The sequence below is a fragment of the Rhinoderma darwinii genome, chromosome 4 (assembly GCF_050947455.1).
Source record: "Rhinoderma darwinii isolate aRhiDar2 chromosome 4, aRhiDar2.hap1, whole genome shotgun sequence".
Lineage (NCBI taxonomy): Eukaryota > Metazoa > Chordata > Amphibia > Anura > Rhinodermatidae > Rhinoderma > Rhinoderma darwinii.
Window position 1 is genome coordinate 13357400 of NC_134690.1, and position 24198 is coordinate 13381597.

General features: G+C 48.6%; 1 protein-coding gene across 3 annotated transcripts in view; it reads right to left on the reverse strand.

The window, feature by feature from the left end:
• Positions 1 to 24198, reverse strand: part of EFR3B (EFR3 homolog B) — a 181960-nt gene that overhangs the window by 137637 nt on the left and 20125 nt on the right. Inside the window, exon 1 of one of the 3 annotated variants that reach the window (XM_075860834.1) lies at positions 16113 to 16243. The exons of the other annotated variants lie outside the window; for them this stretch is intronic. Within the exon in view, the coding sequence (XP_075716949.1) occupies positions 16113 to 16119 (7 nt within the window). The 5' untranslated portion in view covers positions 16120 to 16243. Of the gene's footprint in view, positions 1 to 16112; positions 16244 to 24198 lie in introns of those variants that run through there. 3 annotated transcript variants of the gene reach the window in all.

A 24198-nucleotide genomic window follows, 5' to 3' on the forward strand; every position in this document is an offset into this window, starting at 1 on the left:
ATAATTAGCAAGTGACAGTAATGTAGTATCATAGATCTATGGAAAGCAACACGTTCGAAATGACACTATGTTTTGTTTTAATAAATGATACATGCTATCTTTATAGAGAAACTCGATTTATATATCGCGATGGGACAAGGTTGAGAATCAATAATAGAGATAGTAAGCAAGCGACAGTAATGTAGATAGCACCTCAGTCTATAGGTCTATGTTCTAGGAATAACAACCAATGTCCTATGTTACCCATGAGAGCCACTTCAAGGCCTGGGAGCAACCGCAACCTCAGCTCCCCTGTAGCTCCCTCCGTGTCAACAGTGGCAATCAATAATAGAGATAATTAGTAAGTGACAGGTTTGTAACACCAAAGATGCTCCCCTTCGCTACCAAATGACATGAGATTATTGTTAACCCCCTCCTCTCGATCCAGTGTCACTCATCAATTTGAAGCAGCTTGAGGAACCCCCGATGTATACCTCCGAAGGAAGGCCGCAACCTATCCCACTTCTATAGTCAGACATATCTTAGAGTGTTATACGTTACCCGAACCCCATATATGGACAGTGATGTCAGGAGCGCTTCAATGCCGGAGTCCCCGGCTAGAGCATCGGAAGCAGTCTGGCCGAGCATTAACTGCTGCTCTTCCCGGAACTACGACCCTGGGGAAGCTCCCTGAAGTACACGTTTAACGTATAATTGTGACGGAAGGAAAATAGTCGCATTTGTCCCCTAAAGGGTCCCATGTTAAAGAAACGAATATTGTGCGGTATACTTTTTTTTTAGCAGAATCCCTAATGGTGCCCTAAGGACATGGATACTAAACTTAGACCCGTATTTGACCCTGATCCTTTTTTTTTCAACCCCTAGCCCTCAGGTTAAGTTTTCGTCTGCTCCTCTGGCTTGTTACAAGACACAGCTTTGATAACTGCACTGTAACGAGCCGTGCACCTGTGTGTCCATCACATGACCATGTAACGAGCCGTGCACCTGTGTCCATCACATGACCATGTAACGAGCCGTGCACCTGTGTGTCCATCACATGACCATGTAACGAGCCGCGAGCCATGCACCTGTGTGTCCATCACATGACCATGTAACGAGCCGTGCACCTGTGTGTCCATCACATGACCATGTAACGAGCCGTGCACCTGTGTGTCCATCACATGACCATGTAACGAGCCGTACAACTGTGTCCATCACATGACCATGTAACGAGCCGTGCACCTGTGTGTCCATCACATGACCATGTAACGAGCCGCGAGCCATGCACCTGTGTGTCCATCACATGACCATTTAACGAGCCGTGCACCTGTGTGTCCATCACATGACCATGTAACGAGCCGTGCACCTGTGTGTCCATCACATGACCATGTAACGAGCCGTACAACTGTGTCCATCACATGACCATGTAACGAGCCATGCACCTGTGTGTCCATCACATGACCATGTAACGAGCCGTGCATCTGTGTGTCCATCACAGATTTATATCCACTAGAAGTAAACAATGGGGATTTATATTGAATGACAGCAAGCAGAGATCTTGAAAACCGTGAAATATCAATTCAGAAAGTATACTGGAAAATAAATATGGAATTATATAACCCGGAGTCTGTCCAGATGGATTTTGTGTACGGGGTCAATGAATTAAAACTCTCGATCTGAGATTCATTCACTCTCACGGCTTAAGTCCCAGTGTAAATCTCCCACTTCTAATGAACGAGGCTTAAATCAGGGTCCGGGGATTTTACAAAGGAGTCCTGAGGCCTAAAGGGGGGAAAAAAAATCCTCCCAAAACAGCCCAGCCCCAGCGAGATTAACAGCAGCAGCACAAATCTCTCTCTCGTGCTGATGGTTTGCTACAATGTATCAGTGCAGGTAAAATTTATTTGTTTGGAGTGCAGACTAAACTGGATACAACTGTAACAAAGACTTAGCCATGAGTTGTATTAGGTCAGGACAGGTTTTCAGCCTCTGGTTAGGAAAAATGTTTCTGTTCACTGTCAGCAAGCAGAGATCTTGGAAATGGTAAGGAATTGCCACACAAACTATATTAGAAAGTTGCAGAACTTTTCATTATACAAGGATTTTGTTTAATTGACGCAAGACCGGACAAACAATTTAAGCAAGCAAGCAGAGATCTTGAACATTTAATCAGAAGGGATGTGACCAAGTCAATTACAGCATGATTCACTGATGAAGATGTCGGCGCCTCGCTCTCTGCATATCAAAGTCTGTCTACAGGAACCCTAATAAGACCGCTCCCCGTATATGTGATAATGCCCCCCCCCCATGTAAATTATAAGAGTATATTAGTCACCACCGCAGCTGGCACAGCCTATAAAACACACCACAGCTGCTGCAGAAACTCTTTATAAAAGGGAGAGCTTCATGCCAACCTCCTCTCTGTACCTTTACATGGGACTGCAGGTTTGGGACCCCTTTAATTTGAAGTGCATGTGTCCAGAATGTACCGGCAGTGATGACATCATTATAAATCCAGGGCAGGGGACAATCAGAGCGATTCTGTCCGCATTACGCTGATGAGGGATAATCAGAAGTGGACGCCGGGGCCGCAGCCAAAATACAAGAAAAAATACCGAAGCAAGAGCTTTATGACGGACGGGATAGAGGGTCAGAAGTCAAAGGTCACTCATTTAAAGGTGCCCGAGAAATTGGGACCAGGACGGTGTGTACATCAGGGAGAGGTGTTAATTGTGCTGGCTTAGAAAACACATGATAGGATTAGATACACAACTCAGCAGACAGTATCACACAGGATAGGATTAGATACACAGCTCAGCAGACAGTATCACACATGATAGGATTAGATACACAGCTCAGCAGACAGTATCACACATGATAGGATTAGATACACAACTCAGCAGACAGTATCACACATGATAGGATTAGATACATGCTCTGCTGACAGTATGACACATTATAGGATTAGATACACAGCTCAGCAGACAGTATCACACATGATAGGATTAGATACACCGGCTCAGCAGACAGTATCACACATGATAGGATTAGATACACAGCTCAGCAGACAGTATCACACATGATAGGATTAGATACACAGCTCAGCAGACAGTATCACACATGCTAGGATTAGATACACAGCTAGGGAATACCGATGCCATGAAGGGGGTACTTGTCTGCAGGGTGGCGGGGGCATTATCCTGCTGACAGAGGGCACTGACATTAGTAAATACCGATGCCATGAAGGGGGCACTTGTCTGCAGTATGGCGGGGGCATTATCCTGCTGACAGAGGGCACTGCCATTAGGGAATACCGCTGCCATGAAGGGGGCACTTGTCTGCAGTATGGCGGGGGCATTATCCTGCTGACAGAGGGCACTGCCATTAGGTAATACCGATGCCATGAAGGGGGTACTTGTCTGCAGGGTGGCGGGGGCATTATCCTGCTGACAGAGGGCACTGCCATTAGGGAATACCGATGCCATGAAGGGGGCACTTGTCTGCAGTATGGCGGGGGCATTATCCTGCTGACAGAGGGCACTGCCATTAGGGAATACCGCTGCCATGAAGGGGGCACTTGTCTGCAGTATGGCGGGGGCATTATCCTGCTGACAGAGGGCGCTGCCATTAGGGAATACCGCTGCCATGAAGGGGGCACTTGTCTGCAGTATGGCGGGGGCATTATCCTGCTGACAGAGGGCACTGCCATTAGGGAATACCGCTGCCATGAAGGGGGCACTTGTCTGCAGTATGGCGGGGGCATTATCCTGCTGACAGAGGGCACTGCCATTAGGGAATACCGCTGCCATGAAGGGGGCACTTGTCTGCAGCCATGTTTAGGTCGGTGGTACGTGTCACATCCACATGAATGTCAGGACACAAGGTTCCCAGCAAGCTTCCGCCGCAATAGTCGCAACGCTGGGCTTTCTGTTGCGGTTTTGTATCCCATTTAATTAAATTCCGCACCGCAGGTCAAGGGGCTTTCTCATGAACGGCACTGGCTGTGACTGGTAGTGCGCGCCTGTGATCCTGAATCCGCCCTGTGTGTCCCGCTTGCTTACACAAACACAAAACACCTGACCATGAATGCTGGGACTTGTAGTACTCCATTAAAACATTGAAGGATCGTTCAAAGCTCGCAGTTCAAAACCCGTCTATTACCTGCCCGTACAATTTACATAGCGATCAGCCGAACTCATCCATACGCACGCTCGACTCGGCCAAGCCTATATGTTTTCTTAATGGGAAGAGGGGAATGAGACGCTGCCGGACCCCCCCCAGGTGAAATATAGGAGCGGTCCCACATTAATGTAGAACGCCAGTCACCTGGTCAATAATTACTAGTAGAAATCCAAGATCTGTTTCATCTTACATGTCATGTGTGGAGGGGATCAGCACAATCTGATCTCACCCATGAGACCGCACAGCTATCCTTCATGTTAACCCTTTACTGCAAATATTTACATCAGGTGATTAGTAGCTTAAAGGGGATGTCCACCTCGGAACCAAACTATTCCGTTTATCTACACCACAGAAAAAAGTGGGACATAGGATTAAAAACACAAAAAATGGCCATACTCACAAATTGGGCAGGTATAACCCCAACAGGACCCAGCCAGGCCGAAAACGCTGCTGAAGGAAGGTGCACAGGTGCGTTTAAATAATAATAGCCACTCCCACTAGCCTTGTCCCACTTTTTTCTGTGGTGTAGCTTCAAGTTTGGAACGAAAAGTTCCAGTTAGGGACTCGCAAGTGTGGGGATCCGTGACGAGGATTGCGAGCTTGCGTTCTTTTGGCCAAAATTACAACCAATACCCCATGTATTTTCCATGTTTACTTGTATAATATTTACTACTTTTTGGACGCAGCCGGGTCTTCAATGCTGGGAGAGCATGGTGTGTTGCGGTCTGGCATAGCAAGCAGGGCAGTCCGCTCTATGTACTATCATGGCGTTACAAATAGGCTTCTACCAGGCTATATAGGCTGTGCCTGATGATTTACGCATTAGCCGTCCATGTTTTACACACGGCACCCACACTTCATGCATCACTCACGTTCCTGACCCTTTTAGTACTGCCCCCTATATTTTACACTTTATTCACCACTCACTATACTCAGTACTGCCCCCTATATTTCACACTTTATTCACCACTCACTATACTCAGTACTGCCCCCTATATTTCACACATATTATTACTACTTGCACATTATACACTATTCATTTACTTTTTACTACATATCCCATGCACCACACGCCACTCCCCTCAAGGCTAGTGGGAGTGGCTATTATTATTTAAACGCACCTGTGCACTTTCCTTCAGCAGCATTTTTGGCCTGGCTGCGTCCTGTTGGGATTATACCTGTCCAATTTGTGAGTATGGCCATTTTTTGTGTTTTTAATCCTATTCAGTTTATCTATAGGATTCATCCATATAACAAATTTATAAATACATTACATTACTTATCCTGTACTGATCCTGAGTTACATCCTGTATTATACTCCAGAGCTGCACTCACTATTCTGCTGGTGGAGTCACTGTGTACATACATTACATCACTTATCCTGTACTGATCCTGAGTTACATCCTGTATTATACTCCAGAGCTGCACTCACTATTCTGCTGGTGGAGTCACTGTGTACATACATTACATTACTTATCCTGTACTGATCCTGAGTTACATCTGTATTATACTCCAGAGCTGCACTCACTATTCTGCTGGTGGAGTCACTGTGTACATACATTACATTACTTATCCTGTACTGATCCTGAGTTACATCCTGTATTATACTCCAGAGCTGCACTCATTATTCTGCTGGTGGAGTTACTGTGTACATACATTACATTACTTATCCTGTACTGATCCTGAGTTACATCCTGTATTATACTCCAGAGCTGCACTCACTATTCTGCTGGTGGAGTCACTGTGTACATACATTACATTACTTATCCTGTACTGATCCTGAGTTATATCCTGTATTATACTCCAGAGCTGCACTCACTATTCTGCTGGTGGAGTCACTGTGTACATACATTACATTACTTATCCTGTACTGATCCTGAGTTACATCCTGTATTATACTCCAGAGCTGTACTCACTATTCTGCTGGTGGAGTCACTGTGTACATACATTACATTACTTATCCTGTACTGATCCTGAGTTATATCCTGTATTATACTCCAGAGCTGCACTCACTATTCTGCTGGTGGAGTCACTGTGTACATACATTACATTACTTATCCTGTACTGATCCTGAGTTACATCCTGTATTATACTCCAGAGCTGCACTCACTATTCTGCTGGTGGAGTCACTGTGTACATACATTACATTACTTATCCTGTACTGATCCTGAGTTACAGCCTGTATTATACTCCAGAGCTGCACTCACTATTCTGCTGGTGGAGTCACTGTGTACATACATTACATTACTTATCCTGTACTGATCCTGAGTTACATCCTGTATTATACTCCAGAACTGCACTCACTATTCTGCTGGTGGAGTCACTGTGTACATACATTACATTACTTATCCTGTACTGATCCTGAGTTACATCCTGTATTATACTCCAGAGCTGCACTCACTATTCTGCTGGTGGAGTCACTGTGTACATACATTACTTATCCTGTACTGATCCTGAGTTACATCCTGTATTATACTCCAGAGCTGCACTCACTATTCTGCTGGTGGAGTCACTGTGTACATACATTACATTACTTATCCTGTACTGATCCTGAGTTACATCCTGTATTATACTCCAGAGCTGCACTCACTATTCTGCTGGCAGAGTCGCTGTGTACATACATTATATTACTTATCCTGTACTGATCCTGAGTTATATCCTGTATTATACTCCAGAGCTGCACTCACTATTCTGCTGGTGGAGTCACTGTGTACATACATTACATTACTTATCCTGTACTGATCCTGAGTTACATCCTGTATTATACTCCAGAGCTGCACTCACTATTCTGCTGGTGGAGTCACTGTGTACATACATACATTACTTATCCTGTACTGATCCTGAGTTACATGCTGGATTATACTCCAGAGCTGCACTCACTATGCTGCTGGTGGAGTCACTGTGTACATACATTATTATCCTGTACTGATCCTGAGTTACATCCTGTATTATACTCCAGAGCTGCACTCATTATTCTGCTGGTGGAGTCACTGTGTACATACATTACATTACTTATCCTGTACTGATCCTGAGTTACATCCTGTATTATACTCCAGAGCTGCACTCACTATTCTGCTGGTGGAGTCACTGTGTACATACATTACATTACTTATCCTGTACTGATCCTGAGTTACATCCTGTATTATACTCCAGAGCTGCACTCACTATTCTGCTGGTGGAGTCACTGTGTACATACATTACATTACTTATCCTGTACTGATCCTGAGTTATATCCTGTATTATACTCTAGAGCTGCACTCACTATTCTGCTGGTGGGCTCACTGTGTACATACATTACTTATCATGCCTATGGCACCCTACTGCGTACTACTCGTATCTTGTATGGAGCCGTAATACGACCACGAGGCCTAAGGCCTGATTTACACGAGTGTGTGCGTTTTGCGCATGCAAAAAACGCAGCGTTTTGCGTGCGCAAAAGGCACTTAACAGCTGCGTGTGTCATCAGAGTATGATGCGCGGCTGCGTGATTTTCTCGCAGCCGTCATCATTATGACACTCAGTTTGGATGTTTGTAAAAAGAAAAGCACGTGGTGCTTTTCTGTTTACATTCAGAGAATGACAGCTGTTGCGCGAATCACGCAGTTTGCACGGAAGCACCTGCGTGGTTTTCACGCACCGATTGACTTCAATGGGTGCGTGATGCGTGAAAAACGCAGATATATAGAACATGTCGTGAGTTTTACGCAGCGCACTCATGCTGCACAAAACCCACGGACTGTCTGCACTGGTCCATAGAGTAATATAGGTGCGTACGACACGCGTGAAAAGCACGCGTGTCGCACGCGCGTATATTACACTCGTGTAAATGATGCCTAAAGCTGACATTTTGGTAAAACAATTTTAATACGCTATTTTAGTGGGAACATATAACATGATTGACAATCACTGGCGTTCAAAAGCAAAGACCATGGGGGAGATTTATCAAACAGAAAAAAACTGCCTGGTTGCCCATAGCAACCAATCAGAGCTCAGCTTACGTTTCTTTCACTGCTCTGGAAAAATGAAAGCTGCTCAGTGATTGGTTTCTATGGGCAACAAGGTCCTATCAGTATATAAACTGTGCGGATATATGACCGGGTGAGGGAAACATGACGTAACGATGACTCTGTCCTGGGACGACGTGGTCATGTGATTGTCACATGACCGCATGGATGTGATGACGCAAGTACGTACAGCGGCCAATGTTAACATCGGATGTAGCGTTTATACAATACAGGTAAAAGGTTTCCTATTTTACATCATATCTTTAAAAAAAAAAAAATGGTAAAATGTTTTGTATCAAATCCGCTACCATTAAAATCTCTGCTTTCTGTCAGTGAATGGGAATATTCATCTTTACATCTGGAGTCTTTCTGCTGCTGATTGTGGATCGCCTAGACTGATATTGTATAACAAACCCTCAGCTGTACACCAGCCACGCAGCACGTGTGTCACCAGTAACAGCTGTGCAGCCGCAAACAGGAAAGGAAAACCGCGGTAATTCTCATGTTTTTTCAACTGCGCGGCACGTTATCAACATATGAATGCACCCTAAACCGGAGTGAAAAAACGATCGGATCATATGGCGGCAATCAAGCGGAGGGGGAGATTTCTCAAAACTCGTGCAAGCGAAAAGTGGAGCAGTTGCCCATAGCAACCAATCACATTACATAAGTGATACTGTGCAGTTGTCAGGGTAATAGAAGTGATACTGTGCAGTTGTCAGGGTAATAGAAGTGATGCTGTGCAGTTGTCATGGTAATAGAAGTGATACTGTGCAGTTGTCAGAGTAATAGAAGTGATACTGTGCAGTTGTCATGGTAATAGAAGTGATACTGTGCAGTTGTCATGGTAATAGAAGTGATACTGTGCAGTTGTCAGGGTAATAGAAGTGATACTGGGCAGTTGTCATGGTAATAGAAGTGATACTGTGCCGTTGTCAGGGTAATAGAAGTGATACTGGGCAGTTGTCAGGGTAATAGAAGTGATACTGTGCAGTTGCCAGGGTAATAGAAGTGATACTGTGCAGTTGTCAGGGTAATAGAAGTGATACTGTGCAGTTGTCAGGGTAATAGAAGTGATACTGTGCAGTTGTCAGGGTAATAGAAGTGATACTGTGCAGTTGTCAGGGTAATAGAAGTGATACTGGGCAGTTGTCAGGGTAATAGAAGTGATACTGTGCAATTGTCAGGGTAATAGAAGTGATACTGTGCAGTTGTCTGAGTAATAGAAGTGATACTGTGCAGTTGTCATGGTAATAGAAGTGATACTGTGCAGTTGTCATGGTAATAGAAGTGATACTGTGCAGTTGTCATGGTAATAGAAGTGATACTGTGCAGTTGTCATGGTAATAGAAGTGATACTGTGCAGTTGTCTGAGTAATAGAAGTGATACTGTGCAGTTGTCAGAGTAATAGAAGTGATACTGTGCAGTTGTCATGGTAATAGAAGTGATACTGTGCAGTTGTCAGGGTAATAGAAGTGATACTGTGCAGTTGTCAGGGTAATAGAAGTGATACTGTGCAGTTGTCAGGGTAATAGAAGTGATACTGTGCAGTTGTTTGAGTAATAGAAGTGATACTGTGCAGTTGTCAGGGTAATAGAAGTGATACTGTGCAGTTGTCATGGTAATAGAAGTGATGCTGTGCAGTTGTCCTAGTGATAGAAGTGATACTGTGCAGTTGTCATAGTAATAGGCTATAATGGCACCCGTCACCCACAGGCTATAGTGGCCTCCGTCACCCACAGGGTATAGTGGCCTCCGTCACCCACAGGCTATAATGGCCTCCGTCACCCACAGGCTATAATGGCCTCCGTCACCCACAGGCTATAGTGGCCTCCGTCACCCACAGGCTATAGTGGCCTCCGTCACCCACAGGCTATAGTGGCCTCCGTCACCCACAGGCTATAGTGGCCTCCGTCACCCACAGGCTATAGTGGCCTCCGTCACCCACAGGCTATAGTGGCACCCGTCACCCACAGGCTATAGTGGCCTCCGTCACCCACAGGCTATAGTGGCACCCGTCACCCACAGGCTATAATGGCCCCCGTCACCCACAGGCTATAGTGGCCCCCGTCACCCACAGGCTATAGTGGCCTCCGTCACCCACAGGCTATAGTGGCCTCCGTCACCCACAGGCTATAGTGGCCTCCGTCACCCACAGGCTATAGTGGCCTCCGTCACCCACAGGCTATAGTGGCCTCCGTCACCCACAGGGTATAATGGCCTCCGTCACCCACAGGCTATAGTGGCCTCCGTCACCCACAGGCTATAGTGGCCTCCGTCACCCACAGGCTATAGTGGCCTCCGTCACCCACAGGCTATGATGGCACCCGTCACCCACGCGCTATAATGGCACCCGTCACCCACGCGCTATGATGGCACCCGTCACCCACGCGCTATGATGGCACCCGTCACCCACAGGCTATGATGGCCTCCGTCACCCACAGGCTATAGTGGCCTCCGTCACCCACAGGCTATAATGGCCTCCGTCACCCACACGCTATAATGGCCTCCGTTTAACGCATACGTACATCATGAATAGCTACCGAGGAGTTTGACATATATACGTTAACGGGGTGCCAGTGATGTACCCCATATAGTGGCATCCGTCACCCATAGGCCCCCATGTTTGCAATAGTATAGTCTACGATATTCCATACCTCTTTTCACCTCCCCTACGGATACGTTTAGCGTTTATGTCGGGAGCTTTCCTGACGTCCACGTTAAATGTAAACCAAAAACGTGATGTGAACAGAGCCCTAGCATTCAATGGGACTAATCCGCGGGGGGAAAACCTGCCGGCGTGCGGACCCTCCGTGGCAGATTCCATCTAATTTGACAAGAAAAATAGCGCTACATGCAATTCCTGAAGCAGAGGGCTCAGGATGAACACCGCATTATGCTCCACACCAGAGGGGGCGCTGCAGTGTAGGAGAACTGATTATAAATAGCGCGATGATGCAGTATATACAATAATCCCTGTGACCACCGCGATCTATAGAACCCGCCGGAATTTCCCTATGAAGTTCCCGTTAGTAAACTCTGAGTTACTTCTGCTTTTATTTTTTGCAATCCCCCATAATCCCCCACGAGAAAACATCCCAATTCCTGTTTATCTGCCGCCGCACAGCCGGCCATTGTGCTGGGGATTTCACACAACCCTTCCCCCGCTGAGTCCCGGCACAGGATACACGGTCACCATCCAAAGGTCCTTGTCACCAGTGCAGCCAGTACCATGTGCCCAGCGTGGAGGCGGCGCGCACTCGTCACCCGAAATATAGTCAATAAACCGGAGTTATTCTGTCTGAGTCACTATTTAAAGGGAAAAACCCCTCTAAATTGGGCGCTTTTCAGTATTTTCTGTTTCTGGGAAAGCTGAGTGACAAGCCACATGGTCGCCATTACGGCTCCTAGTCACCCAGGTTACGCGGACTCCCAAATAGCAACACAAATAAACACACACACTCCCTTTCTTCTACTGTGTCAGTCTTAACTGCAGGTCTAGGATTCTATTCATGAACCAGGAGGCTCAGTATGAACAAAACCGCAGGAAACGTTCAGGTTTGGGGGTGCTGGGGAAGATTGAATGGGCTACAATTCCAATTTGGTTTATGGAGAGGGAAGGGTACGCCAAATTCACAGTGGTCCCATCCCCCTTTGGTGCCAATCTCTGAAGGGCACCACAAAACACATCAGGGAGGGGGTCTGAAGGTCACTCCGCCGTTCTGATCTACAATAGATGGGGGGTGGCAGGAAATACAATCAACAAGTTTTAGGATTTTTCCCATGATGCCCCTCTTCTTTGGTTGTAAGCTCCATGGGTCAAGAAAATGTGATCCTTGGGGGTGGAGCCAACAAGAATCGGGCCCTCCTGTCTAGGCATGTGAACCAGGAGGCGGCACCCTTTTTATTTTTGGTGCCCCCCCTCATGTGGTCTGCACATAACTAGAATTTAGATTGTAAGTTCCTTGGGTCAGGAACATTTGGCCCTTTGGGGTGGGACATGCCACCATGGGGACCTTCTGGGGGTTGTGTTTGTGTGAATCAGGAAGGGGCCCATTTTTGCCCACGGGTCAAGCAAAGGGGGCGAGACAATTTTGTCCTTAATCGGGACTCAAATAGACTGTCCGCTCTTCAGACAACACGGGGTGAGAATAGAAATGTGACACTCTGGATATTTTCATAATACAACAAGATTGATACAAAGTAACCAAATATCAAATAACACAATAAATCACAAGCTAAATATATACAAAGTATCCAAACCCAGCCACACAGAGCAGATGTAGCAGAGCTGAACTTCTTCTATAGACTTTAATATCGCTCTGAATTAAAGGGAAACTCCAGAAAAATCCCTAATGGATCATTTCTAAATAAAGTGGCCCCTATATGTTAGAGCCGCTGGTTGGTGACAGTAAACATAGGCCGCAAGTGACAACCCTGAAACGACTGGACACGGGAGGTGGTCACTCACTGAGAATTATGTGGTTGTCAGGGAAGCAAACAAGGTGGCCGGGACTCCGCACTGGATCATGGACTGTCAGATAAATCTTGTCAGAATTTGGAGGGTCCTGGTGGGTTGGGGGAGTCAGGAGATTTGGGGTTTCCCTGAATTCTTTGTAAATTGACCTGAAGTCCCATGTAAAACCTGAGATGACACATGTGAGTGATGCTGAATGACTCAGCTCTGCTACATCTGCATGTCAGTAAAAAAAAATAAGCAGGTGTCAAAACGAAGGCTGTAAACCGGCCCCTCCATCAATCACTGTCACAATAATTAGGGATCTCAATCCCAATCCTAATCCCTGCGCGGCACAGGATAATGTGATCCGTGCCGACACTACATCAAACCCCAACACTAAGCGGATATTGGATGTAACACAGGAGGCAAAAATCCAGGTAATGACTATAAATGTGACCAATACAGAGACAGCAGGAGATGCCAGGCCAGGGATGATGAGGATGATGAGGGTGATGATACCAGGCCAGGGATGATGAGGATGATGAGGGTGATGATACCAGGTCTCAGTTCGGCCAATGAGGAGGAGGATTCCCTTCATCTTCCATATGACAGTGTGATCCCATCAACAAGGGTCAGTCACTCACCCGCTGGGTGTCCCCTGCTCCGCTGACCCCTGGGGTCCCCAAACCCTTCAATCTACAGACACCTTGATTACCCTGACCCCGGAGAGGACAGGAGGTGACATGACCGTGTGATGGCAGAAGTGACAGGTCAAACACGGCCGCCCGGTGGAGGGTGAGATACACTGCAAGGATTATAGGCAGTGTAGGGGGGTCTGTACTGTATGGGGGGGATTGTGCAGTGTAGGGGGGTCTGTACTGTATGGGGGGATTGTGCAGTGTAGGGGGGTCTGCACTGTATGGGGGGATTTTGTGTAGTTTAGAGGGGTCTGCTTTGCATGCAGGGGTTGTGCAGTATAGAGGGGTCTGCACTGTATGGGGGAGTTGTGCAGTGTAGGGGGGTCTGCACTGTATGGGGGGGTTGTGCAGTGTAGGGGGGGTCTGCACTGTATGGGGGGGTTGTGCAGTGTAGGGGGGTCTGCACTGTATGGGGGATGGTGCAGTGTAGTGGGGTCTGGTGCAGTGTAGTGGGGTCTGCACTGTATGGGGGATGGTGCAGTGTAGGGGGGTCTGCACTGTATGGGGGAGTTGTGCTGTGTATGGGGGGTCTGCACTGTATGGGGGAGTTGTGCTGTGTATGGGGGGTCTGCACTGTATGGGGGAGTTGTGCTGTGTATGGGGGGTCTGCACTGTATGGGGGGAGTTGTGCAGTGTAGGGGGTCTGCACTGTATGGGGGGTTGTGCTGTGTAGGGGGGGTCTGCACTGTATGGGGGGGTTGTGCAGTGTAGGGGGGTCTGCACTGTATGGGGGGAGTTGTGCAGTGTAGGGGGTCTGCACTGTATGGGGGGTTGTGCAGTGTAGGGGGTCTGCACTGTATGGGGGGGTTGTGCAGTGTAGGGGGGTCTGCACTGTATGGGGGATTGTGCAGTGTAGGGGGGTCTGCACTGTATGGGGGGGTTGTGTATGGGGGGTCTTACTGTAACAGAATCCTAGAATTGCTTGGGGTCTTGCAGTGTAGAGGTATGTTGCAGTACAGACCGTGTAGGGTGTCTTCATTGTGGGTGTGTTTGGAGGAGTATGGGGCGACCTGTAGTGCAGAGGAGATGACATGTAGTGGACGGGTGTGCAGTGGAGGTGACATATAGTGTACGGGTGTGCAGTGGAGGTGACATATAGTGTACGGGTGTACAGTGGAGGTGACATGCAGTGGAGGTGACATGCAGTGGACGGGTGTGCAGTGGAGGTGACATGTAGTGTACAGTGGAGGTGACATGTAGTGTACGGCTGTACAGTGGAGGTGACGTAGTGTACGGCTGTACAGTGGAGGTGACATGTAGTGTACGGGTGTACAGTGGAGGTGACATGTAGTGTACGGGTGTACAGTGGAGGTGACATGTAGTGTACGGGTGTACAGTGGAGGTGACATGTAGTGTACGGGTGTACAGTGGAGGTGACATGTAGTGTACAGTGGAGGTGACATGTAGTGTACGGGTGTACAGTGGAGGTGACATGTAGTGGACGGGTGTACAGTGGAGGTGACATGTAGTGGACGGGTGTGCAGTGGAGGTGACATGTAGTGGACGGGTGTGCAGTGGAGGTGACATGTAGTGGACGGGTGTGCAGTGGAGGTGACATGTAGTGGACGTGTGTGCAGTGGAGGTGACATGTAGTGGACGTGTGTGCAGTGGAGGTGACATGTAGTGTACAGTGGAGGTGACATGTAGTGTACGGGTGTACAGTGGAGGTGACATGTAGTGTACAGTGGAGGTGACATATTGTGTACGGGTGTACAGTGGAGGTGACATGTAGTGTGCAGTGGAGGTGACATGTAGTGCACGGGTGTACAGTGGAGGTGACATGTAGTGGACAGGTGTGCAGTGGAGGTGACGTAGTGTACGGCTGTACAGTGGAGGTGACATGTAGTGTACAGGTGTGCAGTGGAAGTGACATGTAGTGTACGGGTGTGCAGTGAAGGTGACATGTAGTGTACAGTTGAGGTGACATGTAGTGTACAGTGGAGGTGACATGTAGTGTGCAGTGGAGGTGACATGTAGTGTGCAGTGGAGGTGACATGTAGTGTACAGTGGAGGTGACATGTAGTGTACAGTGGAGGTGACATGTAGTGTACGGGTGTGCAGTGGAGGTGACATGTAGTGTACGGGTGTACAGTGGAGGTGACATGTAGTGTACAGTGGAGGTGACATGTAGTGTACGGGTGTGCAGTGGAGGTGGCATGTAGTGTACAGTGGAGGTGACATGTAGTGTACGGGTGTGCAGTGGAGGTGACATGTAGTGTACGGGTGTGCAGTGGAGGTGACATGTAGTGTACGGGTGTGCAGTGGAGGTGACATGTAGTGTACAGTGGAGGTGACATGTAGTGTACAGTGGAGGTGACATGTAGTGTACAGTGGAGGTGACATGTAGTGTACGGGTGTGCAGTGGAGGTGACATGTAGTGTACGGGTGTACAGTGGAGGTGACATGTAGTGTACGGGTGTGCAGTGGAGGTGACATGTAGTGTAGGCAGTGCAGGCTGTGTTGCAGTGTACAGGATGTTTTGGTGTCGGGCAGTGGACGGGTGTCTCCAGTACAGGGGGTGACATGCAGCATATATTAGGGGGTGTCTCCAGTACAGGGGGTGACATGCAGCATATATTAGGGGGTGTCTCCAGTACAGGGGGTGACATGCAGCATATATTAGGGGGTGTCTCCAGTACAGGGGGTGACATGCAGCATATATTAGGGGGTGTCTCCAGTACAGGGGGTGACATGCAGCATATATTAGGAGTTGTCTGGCAGTGATGGGGTGTCACACGATTGTGCAGAGTCCCTGTGTACAGCGCGGGGTCCCGGGCGGGGGCTCTTACCATACATCGCTGCTTTGTGCACCGGCCGCTCTGCTCTCAGTGTCTCCTCCTCGGCTCCAGCATCACGGAGGGGGCTGGGAATGAATGGAGGGGCTGGAGAGGCTCATTCAGCTTTGTGTCCCCGGGGAGGGGGCGGGCTCTATGTAAATGTTACTCCTCCCATCATGCTTCAGCTCCTGCTCGGCCGCTGATGAGGTATGAGGTCTGGAGGAGCCTCATATACAAGCGGCGGCTTCTCCTGCATGAGACCTCACACCTCATCCGTGTCCTCTCACCAATACATGTCATACCTCCTCCTGCATGAGACCTCACACCTCATCCGTGTCCTCTCACCAATATATCTCATACCTTCTCCTGCATGAGACCTCACACCTCATCCGTGTCCTCTCACCAATACATCTCATACCTCCTCCTGCATGAGACCTCACACCTCATCCGTGTCCTCTCACCAATACATGTCATACCTCCTCCTGCATGAGACCTCACACCTCATCCGTGTCCTCTCACCAATACATCTCATACCTCCTCCTGCATGAGACCTCGCACCTCATCCGTGTCCTCTCACCAATACATGTCATACCTCCTCCTGCATGAGACCTCACACCTCATCCGTGTCCTCTCACCAATACATCTCATACCTCCTCCTCCTGCATCAGACCTCACACCTCATCCGTGTCCTCTCACCAATACATCTCATACCTCCTCCTGCATGAGACCTCGCACCTCATCCGTGTCCTCTCACCAATACATCTCATACCTCCTCCTGCATGAGACCTCGCACCTCATCCGTGTCCTCTCACCAATACATCTCATACCTCCTCCTGCATGAGACCTCACGCCTCATCCGTGTCCTCTCACCAATACATCTCATACCTCCTCCTGCATGAGACCTCGCACCTCATCCGTGTCCTCTCACCAATACATCTCATACCTCCTCCTGCATGAGACCTCACGCCTCATCCGTGTCCTCTCACCAATACATCTCATACCTCCTCCTGCATGAGACCTCGCACCTCATCCGTGTCCTCTCACCAATACATCTCATACCTCCTCCTGCATGAGACATCGTACCTCATCCGTGTCCTCTCACCACTACATGTCATACCTCCTCCTGCATCAGACCTCACGCCTCATCTCATACCTCCTCCTGCATGAGACCTCACACCTCATCCGTGTCCTCTCACCAATACATCTCATACCTCCTCCTGCATCAGACCTCACACCTCATCCGTGTCCTCTCACCAATACATGTCATACCTCCTCCTGCATGAGACCTCACACCTCATCCGTGTCCTCTCACCAATACATGTCATACCTCCTCCTGCATGAGACCTCACACCTCATCCGTGTCCTCTCACCACTACATGTCATACCTCCTCCTGCATCAGACCTCACACCTCATCCGTGTCCTCTCACCAATACATCTCATACCTCCTCCTGCATGAGACCTCACGCCTCATCCGTGTCCTCTCACCAATACATCTCATACCTCCTCCTGCATGAGACCTCGCACCTCATCCGTGTCCTCTCACCAATACATGTCATACCTCCTCCTGCATGAGACCTCACACCTCATCCGTGTCCTCTCTCCAATACATCTCATACCTCCTCCTGCATGAGACCTCGCACCTCATCCGTGTCCTCTCACCAATACATCTCATACCTCCTCCTGCATGAGACCTCACGCCTCATCCGTGTCCTCTCCCCAATACATCTCATACCTCCTCCTGCATGAGACATCGTACCTCATCCGTGTCCTCTCACCACTACATGTCATACCTCCTCCTGCATCAGACCTCACACCTCATCCGTGTCCTCTCACCAATACATCTCATACCTCCTCCTGCATGAGACCTCACGCCTCATCCGTGTCCTCTCCCCAATACATCTCATACCTCCTCCTGCATGAGACATCGTACCTCATCCGTGTCCTCTCACCACTACATGTCATACCTCCTCCTGCATCAGACCTCACACCTCATCCGTGTCCTCTCACCAATACATCTCATACCTCCTCCTGCATGAGACCTCACACCTCATCCGTGTCCTCTCCCCAATACATCTCATACCTCCTCCTGCATGAGACCTCGCACCTCATCCGTGTCCTCTCCCCAATACATCTCATACCTCCTCCTGCATGAGACCTCGCACCTCATCCGTGTCCTCTCCCCAATACATCTCATACCTCCTCCTGCATGAGACCTCACACCTCATCCGTGTCCTCTCACCACTACATCTCATACCTCCTCCTGCATGAGACCTCGCACCTCATCCGTGTCCTCTCCCCAATACATCTCATACCTCCTCCTGCATGAGACCTCGCACCTCATCCGTGTCCTCTCCCCAATACATCTCATACCTCCTCCTGCATGAGACCTCGCACCTCATCCGTGTCCTCTCCCCAATACATCTCATACCTCCTCCTGCATGAGACCTCATCCGTGTCCTCTCACCAATACATGTCATACCTCCTCCTGCATGAGACCTCACACCTCATCCGTGTCCTCTCACCAATACATCTCATACCTCCTCCTGCATGAGACCTCACACCTCATCCGTGTCCTCTCCCCAATACATCTCATACCTCCTCCTGCATGAGACCTCGCACCTCATCCGTGTCCTCTCCCCAATACATCTCATACCTCCTCCTGCATGAGACCTCGCACCTCATCAGTGTCCTCTCACCACTACATCTCATACCTCCTCCTGCATGAGACCTCGCACCTCATCCGTGTCCTCTCCCCAATACATCTCATACCTCCTCCTGCATGAGACCTCGCACCTCATCCGTGTCCTCTCCCCAATACATCTCATACCTCCTCCTGCATGAGACCTCGCACCTCATCCGTGTCCTCTCCCCAATACATCTCATACCTCCTCCTGCATGAGACCTCACACCTCATCCGTGTCCTCTCACCACTACATCTCATACCTCCTCCTGCATGAGACCTCATCCGTGTCCTCTCACCAATACATGTCATACCTCCTCCTGCATGAGACCTCGCACCTCATCCGTGTCCTCTCCCCAATACAGCTCATACCTCCTCCTGCATCAGACCTCGCACCTCATCCGTGTCCTCTCACCAATACATCTCATACCTCCTCCTGCATGAGACCTCGCACCTCATCCGTGTCCTCTCACCACTACATCTCATACCTCCTCCTGCATGAGACCTCGCACCTCATCCGTGTCCTCTCCCCAATACATGTCATACCTCCTCCTGCATGAGACCTCGCACCTCATCCGTGTCCTCTCCCCAATACATCTCATACCTCCTCCTGCATCAGACCTCACACCTCATCCGTGTCCTCTCACCAATACATGTCATACCTCCTCCTGCATGAGACCTCGCAACTCATCCGTGTCCTCTCACCATTACATCTCATACCTCCTCCTGCATGAGACCTCGCACCTCATCCGTGTCCTCTCACCAATACATGTCATACCTCCTCCTGCATGAGACCTCGCACCTCATCCGTGTCCTCTCACCAATACATGTCATACCTCCTCCTGCATGAGACCTCACACCTCATCCGTGTCCTCTCACCAATACATCTCATACCTCCTCCTGCATGAGACCTCATCCGTGTCCTCTCACCAATACATGTCATACCTCCTCCTGCTTGAGACCTCACACCTCATCCGTGTCCTCTCACCAATACATCTCATACCTCCTCCTGCATGAGACCTCACACCTCATCCGTGTCCTCTCCCCAATACATCTCATACCTCCTCCTGCATGAGACCTCGCACCTCATCCGTGTCCTCTCCCCAATACATCTCATACCTCCTCCTGCATGAGACCTCGCACCTCATCCGTGTCCTCTCCCCAATACATCTCATACCTCCTCCTGCATGAGACCTCACACCTCATCCGTGTCCTCTCACCACTACATCTCATACCTCCTCCTGCATGAGACCTCGCACCTCATCCGTGTCCTCTCCCCAATACATCTCATACCTCCTCCTGCATGAGACCTCACACCTCATCTGTGTCCTCTCACCACTACATCTCATACCTCCTCCTGCATGAGACCTCGCACCTCATCCGTGTCCTCTCACCACTACATCTCATACCTCCTCCTGCATGAGACCTCACACCTCATCCGTGTCCTCTCACCACTACATCTCATACCTCCTCCTGCATGAGACCTCATCCGTGTCCTCTCACCAATACATGTCATACCTCCTCCTGCATGAGACCTCGCACCTCATCCGTGTCCTCTCACCAATACATGTCATACCTCCTCCTGCATGAGACTTCACACTTCATCCGTGTCCTCTCACCAATACATCTCATACCTCCTCCTGCATGAGACCTCACACCTCATCCGTGTCCTCTCACCAATACATGTCATACCTCCTCCTGCATGAGACCTCGCACCTCATCCGTGTCCTCTCCCCAATACATCTCATACCTCCTCCTGCATGAGACATCGTACCTCATCCGTGTCCTCTCACCAATACATCTCATACCTCCTCCTGCATGAGACATCGTACCTCATTCGTGTCCTCTCACCAATACATCTCATACCTCCTCCTGCATGAGACCTCGCACCTCATCCGTGTCCTCTCACCAATACATCTCATACCTCCTCCTGCATCAGACCTCACACCTCATCCGTGTCCTCTCACCAATACATCTCATACCTCCTCCTGCATCAGACCTCACACCTCATCCGTGTCCTCTCCCCAATACATCTCATACCTCCTCCTGCATGAGACCTCATCCGTGTCCTCTCACCAATACATCTCATACCTCCTCCTGCATGAGACCTCAGACCTCATTCGTGTCCTCTCACCAATACATCTCATACCTCCTCCTGCATGAGACCTCACACCTCATCCGTGTCCTCTCACCAATACATCTCATACCTCCTCCTGCATGAGACCTCACACCTCATCCGTGTCCTCTCACCAATACATCTCATACCTCCTCCTGCATGAGACCTCAGACCTCATCCGTGTCCTCTCACCAATACATCTCATACCTCCTCCTGCATGAGACCTCACACCTCATCCGTGTCCTCTCCCCAATACATCTCATACCTCCTCCTGCATGAGACATCGTACCTCATCCTTGTCCTCTCACCAACACATCTCATACCTCCTCCTGCATGAGACATCGTACCTCATCCGTGTCCTCTCACCAATACATCTCATACCTCCTCCTGCATGAGACATCGTACCTCATCCGTGTCCTCTCCCCAATACATCTCATACCTCCTCCTGCATGAGACCTCACACCTCATCCGTGTCCTCTCATCTCATACCTCCTCCTGCATCAGACCTCACACCTCATCCGTGTCCTCTCACCATTACATCTCATACCTCCTCCTGCATCAGACCTCACGCCTCATCCGTGTCCTCTCACCAATACATGTCATACCTCCTCCTGCATGAGACCTCACACCTCATCCGTGTCCTCTCCCCAATACATCTCATACCTCCTCCTGCATGAGACCTCGCACCTCATCCGTGTCCTCTCACCACTACATCTCATACCTCCTCCTGCATCAGACCTCACGCCTCATCTCATACCTCCTCCTGCATGAGACCTCACACCTCATCCGTGTCCTCTCACCAATACATGTCATAGCTATGATTAAGGACCCTAGTGGTCTGAAACGCGTAAGCGTGGTCCCGGGATTGTTGTTTTATCCCTTTTAAACATGACCTAATAAAACTGAATTTTTAATCATTGGAGTGCTGGATCTGCCTTTCCTTCACACTATTTTTTTTTTAATACATGTCATACCTTCTCCTGCATGAGACTCCGCCAGACCTCACACCTCCTTTTTATGTACCTGATCTACTGGACCTCATACCTCCTCAGTACTGCACCACAACCTACTCCACCAACAGAAGGTTCTACAAGACCTCATACCTCCTAAAACCTACATACTACCCGACCCTATTCCACAAAAAGGAGGTTCCACTGGACCTCATACCTCCTCCTCAAGCCCTCAACTATGAGAAGTATTAGGTCAAGATGAGGCTCACTCTCTGGATGTAAACAAGAATGCTCCCATTTGTTGACAGCATGCAGAGATATTGAAAATGCTAAGGTATTGAAGCACAAAGTATATTTGAAAGTTGCTGAACTATTTATTACACAATGATTTTGCTTTATTTGAATAAGATTGAACTGGCACTTTAAGTATACTTGCTGCACTGGTCGCTTGGACCATTTAAAGGGGCTGTACAAGGTTAGAAAAACATGGCTGCTTCCTTCCAGAAATAGCGCCACACATAGGTTGTATCTGGTATTGCAGCTCAACTCCATTGAAGTGAATGGGGAAGAGCTGCAATACCACACGTAACCTGCAGACAGGTGTGGCGCTGTTTTTAGAAGTAAGTAGCCATGTTTTTCTAATCTTCTACAACACCTTCGAGGTAAACCTACAATACACGTGGGAATACAGAAATTTTTTGTAAATTATTCACTGATCGTAATCGAACCGATAACCGCAGCGCCACAAGACGTCAATAACGCCAACTGTGCGACTTCCACAGCAGAAGCGACACTCACCAAATTAGCAAAGAATAAGGATGGGACCGATCGTTAGAACCGCGCTGGTTTCTATGGAAAAGGAAATAATAAGAACACAAATATTTGAGCCCAATCGTTAGACCCCGCAGAACTGAGAAAAACATAAACATGACAGACGCAAAGCAAGGACGACACCGACATTACTATTTATACACTAAGATGTAGCAGAGCTGAATTGGTTATGTGACTATTTCTTTTGTGCGCTGTTATAAATTTCTTAGCGGGTTTCTCTGCAGTCCTATGTAAAACCACAGACAGCACATTGTGATATATATATCGCCATGAGTTATGCTGATGACAAACTCAGCTCTGCTACATGTGCTGTACTGTGTCATTCTTATGGGAGCTGAGCCGGAGGCAATTATTTACAGATTATTCGTTTAGTGGATTGTTTAGAGATGATTGACTTGTTTCGGACGAGATTTCACAAATAGAACAGACTTCCGGGGACAAACGGAAACCGCCGGGAAGGAAAATGGAAGACGTCATATAATATGAGACCTTTGATCAGACGATCGGTCACAGCTGAGCGTCATCTACTCAACTATCAGCTTCAGGTTCAAATGAGGACCACTTAAATCTGGATGGGGTAAGGGGATTCCAAGGGTACCCTCCAAAGGTTGAACACCCTTGGACACTGCCAAATTTCTGACCACTTAGTTGGCCCCTCCCATAATGATATACAGCATCTGATAGGCTTATACCTGGTCCTATCTAACAGTAGATTTAAAGGAATTGTCCTAAGAGAACAACCCCTTCAACTGGATGAGTGCCAGTTATGGGGGCCAAAAAGTGAGCGATGGCCACATGAGTCCTTAGGAGGCCAGAATAATGTCATATGACCTGTCTTGGCTCTGCTGATTGGCTGAGAGGGCTCAAAGAGTGACATAGCTACAAGCTCCGGGGCCCTAATGCTAAATCTATACCAGGGGCCCCCATTGTCATATACCATTTATAGTACTGCTGTCCTCTTCTGTAAACCGGGGGCCCCTGGAACGTTCTTGTACCAGGATCTGGTTATATGTCTACCCCCATGTCACACTCACTGGGCTCTGGGAAGCTGTGACATAAGGAGCCAACTGATGATGTCATCATGCTGCAAAAGATGAGCGGTTACCCAAACGGATGTCAAATCGGTCGTGAAAATTGTCCGTTTTTCACGGCCGTTCGCATCCGTTCAGAACCCGATTTCACAGATCCCTCAGACTTGAGTCTATTGAGGGATCCGTAAAAAGGGGCAAAAATAGGACATGTCAAACGGTCTGAGTTTCCCTGTCCCTGTGGTCTGAACGTGGAGGGAAAAAAGTAGTCACTGGGAATTATCACCACTATAAACAAACAGCAGCAAAAGAGTCCAAAATCTAATGGGAAAATTAACCCTTTAAGATCACCAGTGACCATAGCGTTCCCTCCAAGTTACAGACAAGACCCCCTATGACTATGAAATGGGGGGTAAACAAAGTGTCGGCCATGTACTTAATCCCCATATTTTAGGAGCGGACTGCCTGCAATCAATAAGTCCTGGCAGATCC